This window comes from Falco biarmicus, chromosome 17 (assembly GCF_023638135.1).
Source record: "Falco biarmicus isolate bFalBia1 chromosome 17, bFalBia1.pri, whole genome shotgun sequence".
Lineage (NCBI taxonomy): Eukaryota > Metazoa > Chordata > Aves > Falconiformes > Falconidae > Falco > Falco biarmicus.
The window spans coordinates 6,054,744-6,069,323 of NC_079304.1; the positions used below are offsets into that span (position 1 = coordinate 6,054,744).

Consider the following 14,580-nt stretch of genomic DNA (forward strand, 5'->3'; position numbering starts at 1 on the left):
CATGTGCTAAAAGACAAACGTGAAGAACCTCATCTCTGCATTTATGACAAAGCAGTGATGTTCTCTTTACTCCTCCGCTACTGAGCTGATGCTAACCATGAAAATACAGCACCAAGTGACTCAGTGGTGCTGACACACCACTTTTAAAAAGGAAAAGTTGCCCCAAAGAACAAACAGCTTCATAATATAATCAATCACCGCAACAGCTGATCTTTCAGGGATTTTTTTTTTCCCAAAGCTGCAGGGATTCCAGTTTTCCTCCACAAAAATATGAAACTGAATTGTTCTTGCATTTTAGGAGAGCTCAGCCTAGAAAGAAACGCTAAGTTATCTGGATATTTTCATTCATACACAAAACACACCTTTTCTCCTGAATTTCAAAACAAGCATGTGAAGCAAAAGCAAAGCACTGCTGGTTTAAAATATGACTGGGGAAAAGAATGAATAATAAAATCTCAGGAGTATTACACATAGTACACTATTATTACACAGGTGCACAGACAGTACAAAAATACAGTTAATACTTGTGAATTGTTAAGGCTTATGCAAGAGGAAGCTAAAGAAAAACATGTTTCTCATTACTCAGAGACTACAGGAGGTAAGATGGTGGTATATAACAGAAGTGCACTACCTGTCACTTGTTACTGAACAGAAGACCTAAAACATTAAATGTTAAAGGCAGAGATGCTCTTCATTTGAAACAGCTTAACTCGCTTAATTTCCTAATCCAACCCAAGAGATTATGAAACAGCTTCTAAAGCAGAGACAGATTTTGTTCTGTGCACTGTTTCTACATGGTTTGTGTAAGACAAAGTGTTACATGTTCAAAATTTTATTTTTGTGAAAATCTTCGTGTAAAACGCAGACACAGCTATACATACAAATATGTATATGCATATGTACATATATATAATTTCTGTCATGCAGATGCTGGCAGACAAGTGTTAGGAAATATGACAACTCTGGGTACTATACATTTGAAATTCCTCTGTAAAGCCCACTGTCAGCTACACAGAAATGGGGGTTCCCGCTCCAAAAAGCATCCAAGTTCTACTGTAACAGCTGTCAGGCACCAAAGTACCACTAAGCCCAGAGCTTTGTCACCCAAAGAGGACAATGAAGAACCTGTGCAGGAGTGATTCTTGGGAAGAATGTTCAGTCTTTATTTCCAAGGGACTGAGCAGAGGTCTGCCGGCCTGCCTGCTGGTGGTGTGGTAGCATGGCTGACTCAAAGGTGTTTGAAGTCAACACTCATTCACCACTAAAAGCCTGCAAATAAAATTAAGTTTGAACACTGAAAGGAAGAATATTGATATTAAAGGAGCTCTGAAGATAAACAGGGAACCAAGATGATGGTATGTAGACCCTACGTTATCCAGGACTACGCTCCTGATGGAAAGCAGGCATGCATGAAGCATTGCCCAACACAGCCTGTATCTAAAGATCCAACGGACCAAGTGATAACAGAATCTGAGATGAACATGGAAACTGCAAAGATCAGGAGCCTGCTGCGCACAGATGACAAACGCCAGCACTAGCACGTAGAAGGATGAGCTGCAGCAAAGCTGGGTCAGCAACAGCCTGGGAGGAGACAATTCAAGCTCCCCCAGCACAGGAAAGCCTCAGGAGGATTATGACTACTTGCTCTCTACATACACCATCGAGCTGAATAATGGAGAGGAAAAACAACTCTACACTAAAGGACAGAAGAAATTTGTATAAAACAATAGCAACACTATCACAGCTACTGACTAGCAGTTAAGAACAGGTTCCTAACCACAAGAGGAATCTGGGACTGTAATTGCCTATAGTGGGAAACAGTCTTTAGACAAAACCAAAATTTCTTTAAAGGCGGCATTCAGTAATATTTATGAAAGGAATGACAACATGATCCCAACATCAGAAACAAGACCCAGCAACAGGAGATGTCCTAAATGCTGTTGTCTAAAATAAAAGTAAAAAAAAATTCAACAAGGAAGTTACTAGGTTTTTTGTTTTCTGGACACCTCAAAAAAAATACCAGAATAAAGCTTCCAGAGTTCTGCAGCTACCAGAAGAGATCAAAGACCTACAAACAACTTTCTGGAACAGTAGGCTGGCCAAGACAGGTTTCCTTTCCAGACCTACAACTGCTCAGAGAGCATCCTGCTGTGCCCAGCAGGTTAAGCATGCTGGCCCCCAGGACTGGCAGCCCTGACTGACTGCTCAGGACCAGCTTTTCCATCTGCTCCATCTGACCTCCAGCTCACTTTGCCGGAAGCTTTTATTCCCATCGGGAAGAAGCTGCATTCTCTCCCTTGATAACAAGCTCATAAATATCAATTTTATTCTATGAAGAGAGGAACGCATTCGGAAAGCTAAAATCTCAGGATTAATATTCAAATGGGGACTTTGAGCAAGCCAACACCAAGACAGCCTCAATACAGAGTCCAGACAAGAACAACGGGTAAGATGCAACCCTCCATCTCACGTCCCCCAAACAGGATGCTCCCACTGGTACGAATCGCCTCCCTGTGGGCAGCCACGAAGGCACCAAAGGAAACATGGCCACACCACATACACACCAGCTGCCGGCTGACACGGAGGCTGGAACAGCTTCAAATAGGAGAGAGGGAAGAGTTTGCATCACCACCTCCTGAATCCCCCAGGGCTGGAAACGAAACGGAACGTTCTTCCCAGCGCTGTTTCATGCCTGCACCACCAGGAAATTCCTCTTTCTCATCTGATAACAAATAGAGTTAGCTACGTAAGTAAAGGAGGTCGAGCCCAACCCGCAGTGGGGGTCAGAATACAGACCCCAATTATTCTGCACTTGCAGTTCTTTACATACACACTCAACACATTTTTCATTTTCTTTATCTAATAGCACATGTGTGCTTGCTCATGGGCCTGGGCAGTAATCTAGAAATTACTTCCGTCTTAGCACACAAAAAACACTTTATTAGCATGGAAGAGCCTATCTTCCACGTAAACAGGATACTGTTTTTTAGGGTGGTGACTGCTACTTACCCTTTGTTTGCCAAGCTTACAGCTAAATTAGTTCAGTTCTACAGTGGGAGCTTTGTTAACTCCGAACACTATTTTAGCCAGTGCAGTCGAGATGTATGTAGCTTTGGGAATTTGGCTGTACTATTTCCATTATTCTGCAATGTTACCAGAAACACAAATCACAGTTCAAAGACCGAAGGGTTTGCCTGATCCACAAAAGCAGAAGAAACAAGTGTGCTAAAGGAGAACTTTTACAGGCTACTACTATCATACAGCATCTATAATCTAATTAAACGGGTTGCTCTGCCCAAAGATGTCATTCTCCATACCAGTTCTTTACAATGTGATCAGTAAAGTGATTTCAGAAAACCTGTGCTGCTGTGCCATAACTGGGAAGCTGTTTCCTGACAGTTTAGCGTTAACATCATATTCATCTTCCAATTAAGCAATAATGGCTCGAATATGTGCGTTTGTAATTAACACATCCATTTTTGGAGTGGATGTTGCCTCACATTTCTTCCGTGAGGCAAGATGATCAACACTTTAATTACAGGGAATTGCTACTTGTTGCGTTTCATAGAAACCTCTTTTAAAAACGCTTAAAGGAATGAAACATCACACAACCATGTCTAAGATGTTAGCCTCGGATGCAAGTCACAGGATTTTGGCACACCAGCTGTGAGGACACCTAATGGATGCAAATTTCTTCCCTTTTATTTAGACAAGTTACCCAATGGCAATAGGGACAAGGTTAAAAATATCCCCTTAAACTTGGAATCTGCCTTGTGAAAGCCTGAGATGCTGCTATCCCTCCATATTTGCAACTAGCCCGCTGCTGATGGGCTGTGTCTAGCACTAAACTTCTCCAGGACACTGACTAATGTACCAAACGCTGCCCAATTATAAGAAGTTTGAGTTTAAGATGTAACACCTTGCAAATATTTGTGTATTTTCTACAGAAAAACTTGACACAACTCTAGGGTATAAATTACTCAAGAATTTTTGGTAGAACGTCATTGCTTTATTGCATCCCAGGAGACTAGAGAAACATGTCAAATCTTTTTATCCTGCAAACATTTGACCTTCCTGGACTGAGTATGTGCCATACATACACAGGCAAGAGCATACCAGTGCAGCAGCAGGGCAAGAGAGTGTCTGAAGAACTATATATTCAGCCCTGATTTAACAAGCAGTAGTCTTACCTGTTGGCCTAAACACAGAGTAATAGAACACTGTGTTGAAAGCTTTACTATTAACTGTAGCGACTGTGTTCCTTGCTTGAATTTTTCTGTTCACAGATCTTCCCTAACACACCTCTCCAGTTCCCGTAGGTTAAAAAACTTTCTGAAGATGGCCAATGCAGAAATTTAGTCACAAAACTCCAGTCTTCGTCAAGAGAACTTCCCTGATTTGAGACAGCATCTTGACAGGTATGCAAATAACTGCATCATGCGGAGACCACACTCTGAACCTCATCCTTCAAAAAGATATTGCAGTTGCTAAGCTCATTGCTATCTGTCACACCACTCAGGTCAGCTGACACTCACTGCACCAGGTCTTCCTAAAGCTTGTCCTCTCTCACACTTGTGAGTGTACTTGGACAGTATCCACCAACTCCTGGATCACAAAAAAATACTATCAAAACATGACGTAAGGACCTATATTTTAGTTTTTGGGGTGGAGGTTGTACATTTTCATGTAAAGAAAGGAATCAGTGATAATTAATTCCACTGAAAACCATGTACCCTGCCTGAAAACCATGCCTGGTGGGTAATCTAGCAAAATATAAATACTACTGTTTTCTAAGAACTGGTTTTCTGTGGACTCAAGCAGATCTGATTTTATGACAGAACTTCCTCCAAATTCATAGCTAGAGCATCTCCTAAACCACATGGTCTTATCCTGAATGACCTCTGTGCCTTATGGTACAGGACAGAGGACAGGAAGAAAGACCTTGCTGTGCTGGAGAGTGGGGGAGTAATATTTAAGAAATTCACACTTGAAATTCCTCAAAAGGATTCTTTGACTTTTACAGATTTTTCCTACTAAGAAAACTTCTTCACAAAATTTAGTCATTCTGGCCTGTTCACAATAAGAAAAGAGGTACGATATACCAGCACCCCCAAATCTGGAGATTGAGAGGCAGCACTGACATCTCCCTATTGCGTTGTCTCTTTAGACATAAGGCTCTGGACACACTGCTTCTGCAATGCTAAGCCAAGTAACAAATTAAAGTTAATAAAAGATGACAAGGGTCGGATATCTCATGCGCACAAACATTCACGTGGTTACACGGTTGTCAGAATTTTATCCTAAATAACTTAGAACGGGTTTTTACAATGCAGAAGTCCTGTAAGAAGGATACAGGTCTGTTAGCTATGATTTCATAAGACAGGTAGGCAGTTGCAGAAGCAATCTCAGAAACGGAGATTCAGATTTAGTTTTCTCCTATTTCCCTAAAACATTGCTAAAAACGTATTTCTTCATATTACATATTAGGAAACACTAAAAAAAGATAAGTGATGATAGAAGGATCAGGACCACACTGCAAGAACAAACTAAGCTGATTCACAAATTTTTCTTTAGTTGCCTGATGACGCCTGCATCTATGAAGGCTGATGCCATATGTTAGCAGAAATCAGACTTTATAGCTTTAACCCATAAACACAAAACACAATCCTTATTATTCCGAAGTTTCTACCAAACTGTCAACCTAAAACTGTCCTGGGATTGACTGCAAGGGGTACAAGAGAGCACGTGTTAGTACTGCAGTGTCTTCAGCACCACAAAACACTGAGGGACACACCCTGTCAGCACACTTCCCACTACTGCTACACTCTCAATTTGACAGTTGACTTGAACAGATGTCAGCAATACATCTTCTGCTCAAGTCACAGGCTCTTCTAGAGGAGTTGTGGCACAGTTCTGCAAGGTAAACCAACATCTACTAGCACCTGAGTGAAACCAAAGTAATTTCCAACCCAATACAGATGTGAATCTCTCCTGAGAAGCAAACAGGCAAGTCTCTCCTATCACCAGGTTAATGGCAATACTGCTCCAAATGAGTCCCAAATAGCAAATAAAGAAAAATTAAGGTGTTATACCATTTGTACCACATAAAACAGACATTATTTCTGATCATCATGAACTGTTATACATTACAGCTATTACAAAACTTTAATATTCCTTAAAGAAATATATACCAGTCTCTCTGACAGGGGATCATCACCAACATCCATGCTACCAAACTAATGTTAAGCACACATGATTTCCTCTTTGAAGAGAGCTAGACCTCCTGCCAGCCTGCAAGAGTAAAGCTGCAGCCACCCAGACCTGCTTCATTTCCTACACCATTTCTCCACGTAGCTCTCCAATCTGGTACAGATGCAAGCAGAAACACAGCTTGTTCTGGATCAACAGCCTGACAATGGCTGGAACAAGGCAGAGAAATCATCTGGCCTTTCTATATCCCTTTGAGAACTAATTCCTAATGAGGTTCAAATCAATCAGTTACAGGCAGCACCAGTTAACTTCCAGAGGTCCAGACTTAGTACAAGGGATCCATAACTACAGACATGCCCTCTTCTGTAGTAGCTGCCGGCTGATGTCTTGGCAAGTCTCAGTGCTCTGCTTGCATGCCTAATGATTACCATGCAGAGAGAGATACCAAATAAATTAGAACAGAAACAGACATTATTTCTAATCATCATAAACTACTTTTCCTGTAAACTTCAATCACTGTTAATCACTGCCTCTTCCTTGTGATTGAAGAAACCCAGTGCAATTAAGGGAGTAGAGTAATATACCTGAAACAGCACCAGACAATTAGTAACATTTGGCTTATCATTTGTCTAAATTATTTAAAACATTACTGGAAGTTTAAAGGATTTTGTCTCTCCTCTACATCAGGAAAGCCATTAATTTCTCTCTGTAAAACTATACATACACAAATCAAATCACAAGTCTAATAAAAGAGATTAAGGTCTAAATTGCATTGCAGGACATTTTTTCAGGTCAGAAGTACTCACTGAAGCTTTCACTATCCATTCTTCAGGTTTAAGCACCTTTTAAAAATGCTGACAACAGAATAGCATCAATGTTCCAGTATCACTCACCTGTTGTACCTAGAGATATCACACAACTCCATCCTCCTACCTACTATTCCTTATTTACACAGGCAAGGATCACAATAGCTCCAATGTCACATCCAAAACGTATGCTGTTGCTTGCTCAACCTGACCTCCGCATCCTTTTCAGAGCTGCTGCTATCCCACATGCAAGCTGGAGGGAACAGGCAGTTCGTTTGTTAACAGCATTCAACACACTGCAAGACGGAATCAAGCTCAGAAAATTACACTTCCCCTATAAACGATTTTCATAGCATTAAATCATCTGATAATTCTGCAGCAGTTATATTTGTAGATAAATCATGAAAATGCTGAATAGTAAGAAGAAAAGATTCTTGGTAACCCAAGGAAAGCAGCACCCACTCGAATTGCCAGATCATGAGGCAATTAAGCTCCGCTCTTTCTCTTAAATTTGCATAAATGTTTCTTTTCCTCCATAAGGCTTCTAAGTTGGCCAAACAAAAGCACATTTTTTCAGGTGGTTAGCAGCACAAAAGCTCACAGGAGCTGGAAAAAGTTGGGCCTGATCCCTCTTCTTCCTCCCCACATCTCCAGACACCACCTCCAGCACTCAGGCCATTCACTAAGCCTTTCCAGCAGACAAGGGCAAATGAAAAATAACTCATCAAACTACACGGATAGCTTTCTCAGTCGACTTAGCATGCTGAAAAGGCTAAGGGGAGCAAGTGAGTAGGGGCTAAGACAAGACCACTGCAGCCAGATCAGTTTAGGCTACAGGGAGTTTCAGCACCATGTTTGTTATGCCTAAAATGATCTTATCACTGATGAAAGCAAGCACTGGGCTCCTGCTTCTGGCAACAGGAAAGCTGAAAGAAAAAGCTAGTCAAAACACACAGACTTCTCCTGGGTTAACTGCAAAGGGCGAGATGGAAGAAAAAAGGTGCAAGGAAGAAAGCGAGACCACATTATCTGCAGCGGGGACAGAAGAAAAGCTCTTGAACAAGAGAGAGACTGCAAAACATCTTTTTTTTTTTTTTAATTAATCAGCAGCGTTTTAATGGTGGCAGTCAAGTAGATCTGCTCACCTGTGACGCACAGCTTATGGCTGGGCCAAATTTCTCACCACTGCTCTACCCTCTACTGCTCTGCATCACACCACTGCACCATCTGTCACTGCATTCTCCAGACAAACCGTAATACAAAAAAATACGAGGAAACCTCTTCCCCAAGATCTCAATCACTGAATTGTTTGTCCAAGACAGAAGATTTTAGCCTGAAGCAGACATTAATGAAGAACGTGACTTTCACAAGCTGATATTCAGCAAAGCATGAGAGAGCTCACAGCAAAGAGAAGAGCAATCTTAACCGCATCTTGCACCACTTGGAGACGGACACCTGAAAACAGAGTGGTATACAAGGTACTAAAAAACAGACAAGACTGTTCCTTCACATTTTAAGGCCCTTTTGGCCACTTGCTGATGTTATTTAAGTAATCAGTGACAGGGATTTTTTTATTATTTTTTGCTAAATAAATACAGCATAAAACCACTGCTCAACCCTTAAGGTAGGTTTTAACACAATTTGGACCCACATTACATCATGGTGCCCACAGGGCAGATAAAACTCTAGGGCCTCGAAGAGCCCTACAAATCTGCCCCATACCCCACAGCACCATCAGGGGACTCCAAAACTCAGCCCCATGGGGACAGGGGTCAGCCCAGCCTCATCAAGGCCCCTCAGGGAATCCCACAATCCTGCCCCACATCCCAGAGCGCCAAGGGGTCACCCCACTCTCACAGGACCCTCAGAGAGGACTCAAAGGACCCTGGCACAACCCACGGGTAGAGGGGTCGCCTCAACCTCACAGCACTCCCAGGGCACCCTAAAATCCTGCCCTGCCCCTCATAGGGCCTGCGGGCTGCTGCAGCCGCACAGCACCCTTAGCAGAACCTAAATCCTGCTGGCAGCACCAGATCACTAGGGCTTCACAGCACGCTCTGGGGACCCCACAATCCTGCCCCACACCCCACAAGGAGAGGGGTCACCCCAGCCTCGCAGGCCTCCTGAGGGAGCCCTAGAAGCTCACCTCACAGCTCCGAGGGGTTACCACACCCTCACAGCACCCCTAGGGCACCCTAAAATCCTGCCCCGCAACCCACAGGGCCCACTGCAACCTCACAGCACCCTTAAGAGACCCTGAACCCTGCCTCACACCCACAGAGGGGCCACCCTGGCCTCACAGTGCTCTGAGCGAACCCCACAGTCCCGCCCCACAGGGAGAGGGGCCACCGCGGCCTCACAGCACTCTCAGGACCCCCCACATCACCGGGAGGGCCACCACAGCACCCTCAGGGGAGCCCCCCCACAAGGCTCAACGACCACCCGGCAGCAGGGCTGCGAGAAGCCGCCGAACCACCCCGGCGCCCAGAGAGGAGCAGAAGCGGAGGGGGGAGGAAGTAGGTAGCGGAGGGGCCGGGCAGAGCAGGGCGGAGCGGGAAGGGTCCATCCCCGTTCCCACCCGCCCCACCACTTACCCTCCCCGCCATCTTGCCGCTGCGCCCTGCCCGCTGCACCGCCCGCCACCGCGCCGCAGCGCCGGTCCCGCCCCGCAGCCGCCAAGGGGCGGTGCAGCGCAGGCGTCGCGGCGGGGCTGGGCGGGGCCCTGAGGGACACCCCCCCCCAACAGCACGGCCGGCGGCGCTAGATTGGTTGTCCCGCCCGCAGCTCCTCCCGGTACCGCCAGCCCATTGGTCAAACGGCGAGCGGGGGCGGGAGTCCTGGTGTATGTCAGAAGAGAGCGCTGCTGGGATTGGTTGGCGGGGCCGCGCGCGGGGCGGGGTGGGAGGAGCCGCCGTTTCCCTCACGGCGGGCGGGAAGGTCAGGCAGTGCGCTGAGGGAAGCGGCTGAGGAGGTCGTCGCGCTGAGGCCCTGCGGGGCAGCTGGCACTGGCTAAGCCCCACGGTGGGAGGTTGAGAGGGGCTCAGGCCTCCGGGCAGACCCCCTGCCAGCAGCAGGGTGGGCATCGCTGCGCTCAGTCAGGCCCTTGGGACTCCTTGCCCTGCTGGGCCACTGAGCATGGAATCCTACACACCGCTCAGTGCGCAGGTCCGTAGTGCTTTGTGAGGAAAAAGGGACTTTAAATCTGTCAAACTGCTCCAAACAATTAGCGCATCAATATAGCAGTTACTTTAAACGGGGTACCATGACCACCACCAACAGTACATCTGATGGCTTACCTTTTTTTCTGAAGCGGCTTTCCATTTAACAGCATCTGGCTTACACTAACGGCATGTTTTTGGGCTTTGTGCTACAAATTAAAGGTGTGTGCAAGTCTGAAATGGCAGCTTAGAGCTGTTTCTCCAGTCTCTCAGCACATATCAAAGCCTGGAGTTAACATAATTCTTTGGTAAGGAAGGCTTGGGGCTTCTAAAGCCCATTGGGAGGCCTGCACTCACAACATGGGCATCTTCTGCTCATTGCATCGCTTGCTTCTACGTGGAGCTGGCATAGCCTGGCCCTCTTTGAGCATTTACTGAATGTCTGTAGCCAGACTTCTGGATGTGGATCCATATGGGGGCCCACTCCTGCAATTAGGTTGAAATAGTGCTTCACTCTTAAGACTACCCAATCATACTGGATAAACTGTCTCATGCTAAGAGATGAAAATAGCTTGTTCGCAGAACTGTGTCTCCCTGTATAATGTTCTGTGGGAGGATGAAACTCCTGTCTAGACTGCTTTGAGGGAGGAAGGCAGCAAACACTTGGGACTCCAAACCAAGGTTCGATACTGTCTCCAAAGCCGACCTCAACAGTCAAGAAATCAATTCAGAGAGCCAGCTTCAATGCATTAGCAACCTGTCACAACAGCTTCCTGCACAGAGCTTTGGCAACATAATAAGATAATAATATTGATTTTAACTGCCAATTTGCTGCCTTGAACAGGTAGCAATGTCAACTGTAACCCAGAGGGGAACATCAAGTGCATGGAAAACTGGGGGGGGGGGGGGTGTCACTTTAACACAGTGGGCCAAGGTGGTCGATACCTCAGGCCACAGATGTGTCTCAGTGCAGAGTACAGGACTCGGTGGATAAAGACATCAGGTCGATACCTAAATCTTTTGTGGGCAGATCTAAACAGTGCAAGAATTCCATTTCCCTCAGTAAGACTGTGCTTTTCCTGCTGGCACAGCAGTTGAGCAGTTTCTCCGTCTGTGTCCCTTCCTCAACAGAAATCACCACACTGGGGAATTATCTCTGAAAAGTGGTTGTTATCTATTGCAGATAACCCCTTGGCTTCGAGCAGGTCACTGCCAGGTAGCTCTCACTGGAGGGCATCTGCTGCCCAGCCGCTGATACATGTAAAACCAGCTGAGACCAACAGGTCAAAACCTGCATCAGCTGAAACAGCATTTCCCTCTGCAGTTGGTAAAGGTGTCTGGCCTGGAGTGTCATCCCTAGAGGAGGCTGCTATACCCCCAGCAGTGAACTCTGGCTGAATTCTATAATTCTGGGGGGATTCTCACCACTCTGAGCTTCTCAAATCTCTCTGCTATGTGACCTCGAAGGAATCTCTTGCAGAGACAAACGCAGGAAATAAACCCTCTGAATTTGTAGGGAAACTGGTGAGAGGACGGTGAGGGTGGAACAACCACTCCCCCACGTTTCGCCATTTCAAAGCGAGGAAAAGCTAAGCCAAGCAAAGCTGCCCAAACCAAACACGAAGGTCAGGTCCGGCTCCTCCTCATATTTGGGACCACGGGGGAGCCCAGCCCAGCCCTGCTTGGTCCTGAGCTCCAGCCAGGACTCGTCTCCCTGGCTGACAGGGCTGCACATTGAGCACCTTTGGACACAAGGCTCTGAATCAGGCCAGCGGCCAGGGCATGTCCCAGAGCTCTGCCCCACAGCCAGCCCTTCCCCAGGGCAGGGAGCAAGGGATGAAGCTGGGGGATGGCACAGGCCACTGACCCAACCACCTTCACTGCTGACCCCTCCACGCACTGGTGATCTCCCGGAGTGAAACCTCGGCTCCCAGCAGACACAACATCTGTGTCCTGGATGCCGTGCTCCCTGGGTGGGCTTTGGAAGGCTCACTGGGCAGGATCCAGCCCCCCGGCTCACTCCACTAACCTCCCTGTGAACCTGCCCACTGGTAGCACACTGGAGGCTGGAAAGGAGAGAGAGGTATCACAACACAAATGTCTGCAATTCATAAAAATCTGTGCCTCTATCATCACGAAGTTATCTGGGTATTGCTCTTATCTGCCTGATGGAGACAGCAGCAAAAATTATGCCCCTAGATTCTGTAAAAATAACTTAAGAAAACGAAAAAGCAAAATAGCTTTAAGAAGAGAAAACAGGAGTATGGTTTGCTTTCGGGGCATTTAGGCTTTCCTCAGTCCTTTTTAGTAACAACAGCAATATTCATACACTTGGCAGAGTATCTAAACCAGCAGCAATGATGAGAAGTACAAAGGAACAAGGGCTGGCAACACAGTGATCCCGTGGCACAAACCGGGCTCCCTCTGCCATCAGGTCTCCGGTGGTTTCTCGTTACAACACACAGCCCCCGGGCCTGGAGCCCCTCAACCACTGGCTCCCCCAAGGGGGCTCAGTCCAGCAGGCCCCAGAGTGCCACTGTCACCAGTGCCGGATCATGGGGGCTTCCTCTTGCTCCAGCGGGGACACGGGGCGGCAAAAGGTGGCGCCCCCGCCCCGGGCCCGGGGCACCTCCCCGCCCTCACAGCCGCCGGGCGGCCCTCAGGCGGTCGGCGGGCTGTCTCCGGGCTAACACCGTCTCCGCGGCCCCTCATTGGCAGGAGGGGTAGGCGAGGTGATTTTTCATTGGCTAGCTGTTGGTGCATAGGGGCCAATAACAATAAAGCTCTGTTGGCACCGGCGGGCGGCGGGTTCTCGAGGTTTTAACAACCGCATGGAGAGGGTGGCGCGGCGCGAGGTGGCTGAGCGGCTGTCATTGGCCAGGTGGCTCGGGGGCTGCCCAATCCCCTGGAGCGCGCAGCGGGCGGCGGCTGGCGCGGCGCGAGGCGAACGGCCGCCCCTCGCCTCAGGTGGCTGCCATGGCGCCGCGCCGCCGGTAGCGCCGCAGCCGTTGTCCCGGGGCCGCCCATGGAGGTGAGGGCCGGGGCCGCGCCACCGGCTGGGGGGCCGTGGGGCCGTGCAGCTCTGCCTGTCAGAAACCCGCCGCACGGTTGGTGTTGTCCCGCGGCTCGGCTTTGGCTTGCGGGCCTGTCACCTAGCCTGGGTGTGGCGTGGCGTGGCGTCCCCTCGCAGGGTGGCCGCAGCGGTGCGGGGCCGCCTGGGCCTGGCTGTGGTAACGGCTGCTGGGAAGCTGCCCGGGGAACTGGTGGGAAAACGCTTTTCAGTGGCCTGAAAAACTTCCCTTTGGGAAAACTGAGTGTGCATGGTTCAGTGAGGTTGGGAGTGTCACAAATCTGTACCAGCTCACTGTACTGGGACGTTTCCCTGTTCTTTGTGATCATAAATCATGGAGGTGCCAGCTGTCCTTGTGGACAAGGGGATAACTTAAGGAGAAAACATGGCATTAGTATAAGAAATGAAGCTGTGCTGCACACTAATTCTGACTCTGTGTGTTCATGTATTTGTACAATGTGTCTGAAAAAAATATGTGTTAATACTTAATTGTAACTGTGGCATAAATTGGAAGGGAGATCATGCTGTAGACCACATATGTTAGATGCAGAGATTTCATCCTCGGGTACCTATAGAAGAACATCTTTTTAGAGAAGAGCACTTACTCGGAATCCTTTCAGAATGGTAGTCCTATGAAACTTGGAACTTTTTCTGATTTTAATAAGCATTTCAAATGAGCAGCTATGGTAATATTGTAAATATTATGCAAGTAACTTCACTTTTGTATTTGTGAGCTAAAGATTTTTTAGCTAGTCAATTTTATTCAAACTTTAGATTTTCCTTATGTACCTCACCTTCTGAAGAAGGGAGGAAAAGACACCTCTTTGGTTTGGTTTGGTTTCATTCCTTATTTGCACAGCTAGTTATTTTTGAGCACTTCCAGGCTGGTGATGGGGAGAGGGGTGTGGCAGATTTCCACTGTAGCTCCCAGTGCATGTGTTACTGCAGAATTCTAGCTCCTGAAATCTGAAAAAGTACATACGTGCCTCGTGTAACATAAATGATGTAATAGGAACAGTGATGAAAGGATGAGAGGTGTCGCAATGCACGGAAGGCTGAATGACTGTGCTGTTGTTGGTGAAAGGGATGATAATTCTATTTTTGTAGTTGATGTTCTCCTGTGGTGGTTCAGGTGGTTGGAAGCTCAGCTAGTGTACATGGAGAGAATGCAGGTTTCCTTTTAATCTGCACCTCCTCTGTCACTGAACATCTTGTGAATTTCTTGTGGTTTGTTAGGTTAAGCTTCTCTAACAGTAAATAGAAAACTGTTCTGATGTCAGTATGTAGGACTAATTCCTTGAAAACTCAGATGAAGGAGAATCCACAGGTGGATTAA

General features: G+C 47.0%; 1 protein-coding gene across 6 annotated transcripts in view; it reads right to left on the reverse strand.

Annotated features, from left to right (window-relative positions):
- NSF (N-ethylmaleimide sensitive factor, vesicle fusing ATPase) overlaps positions 1 to 9,733 on the reverse strand; it is a 75,217-nt gene extending 65,484 nt beyond the window's left edge. For 2 of the 6 annotated variants that reach the window (XM_056362312.1, XM_056362313.1), the window contains exon 1: positions 7,229 to 7,279. In XM_056362312.1, coding sequence (XP_056218287.1) covers positions 7,229 to 7,264 — 36 coding nt within the window. In that variant the 5' untranslated portion in view covers positions 7,265 to 7,279. Of the gene's footprint in view, positions 1 to 7,103; positions 7,125 to 7,228; positions 7,280 to 8,418; positions 8,501 to 9,610 lie in introns of those variants that run through there. The other 4 variants (XM_056362314.1, XM_056362317.1, XM_056362316.1 and 1 more) reach the window with 4 other exon arrangements.
- Between the last annotated feature and the right edge of the window lie 4,847 nt (positions 9,734 to 14,580).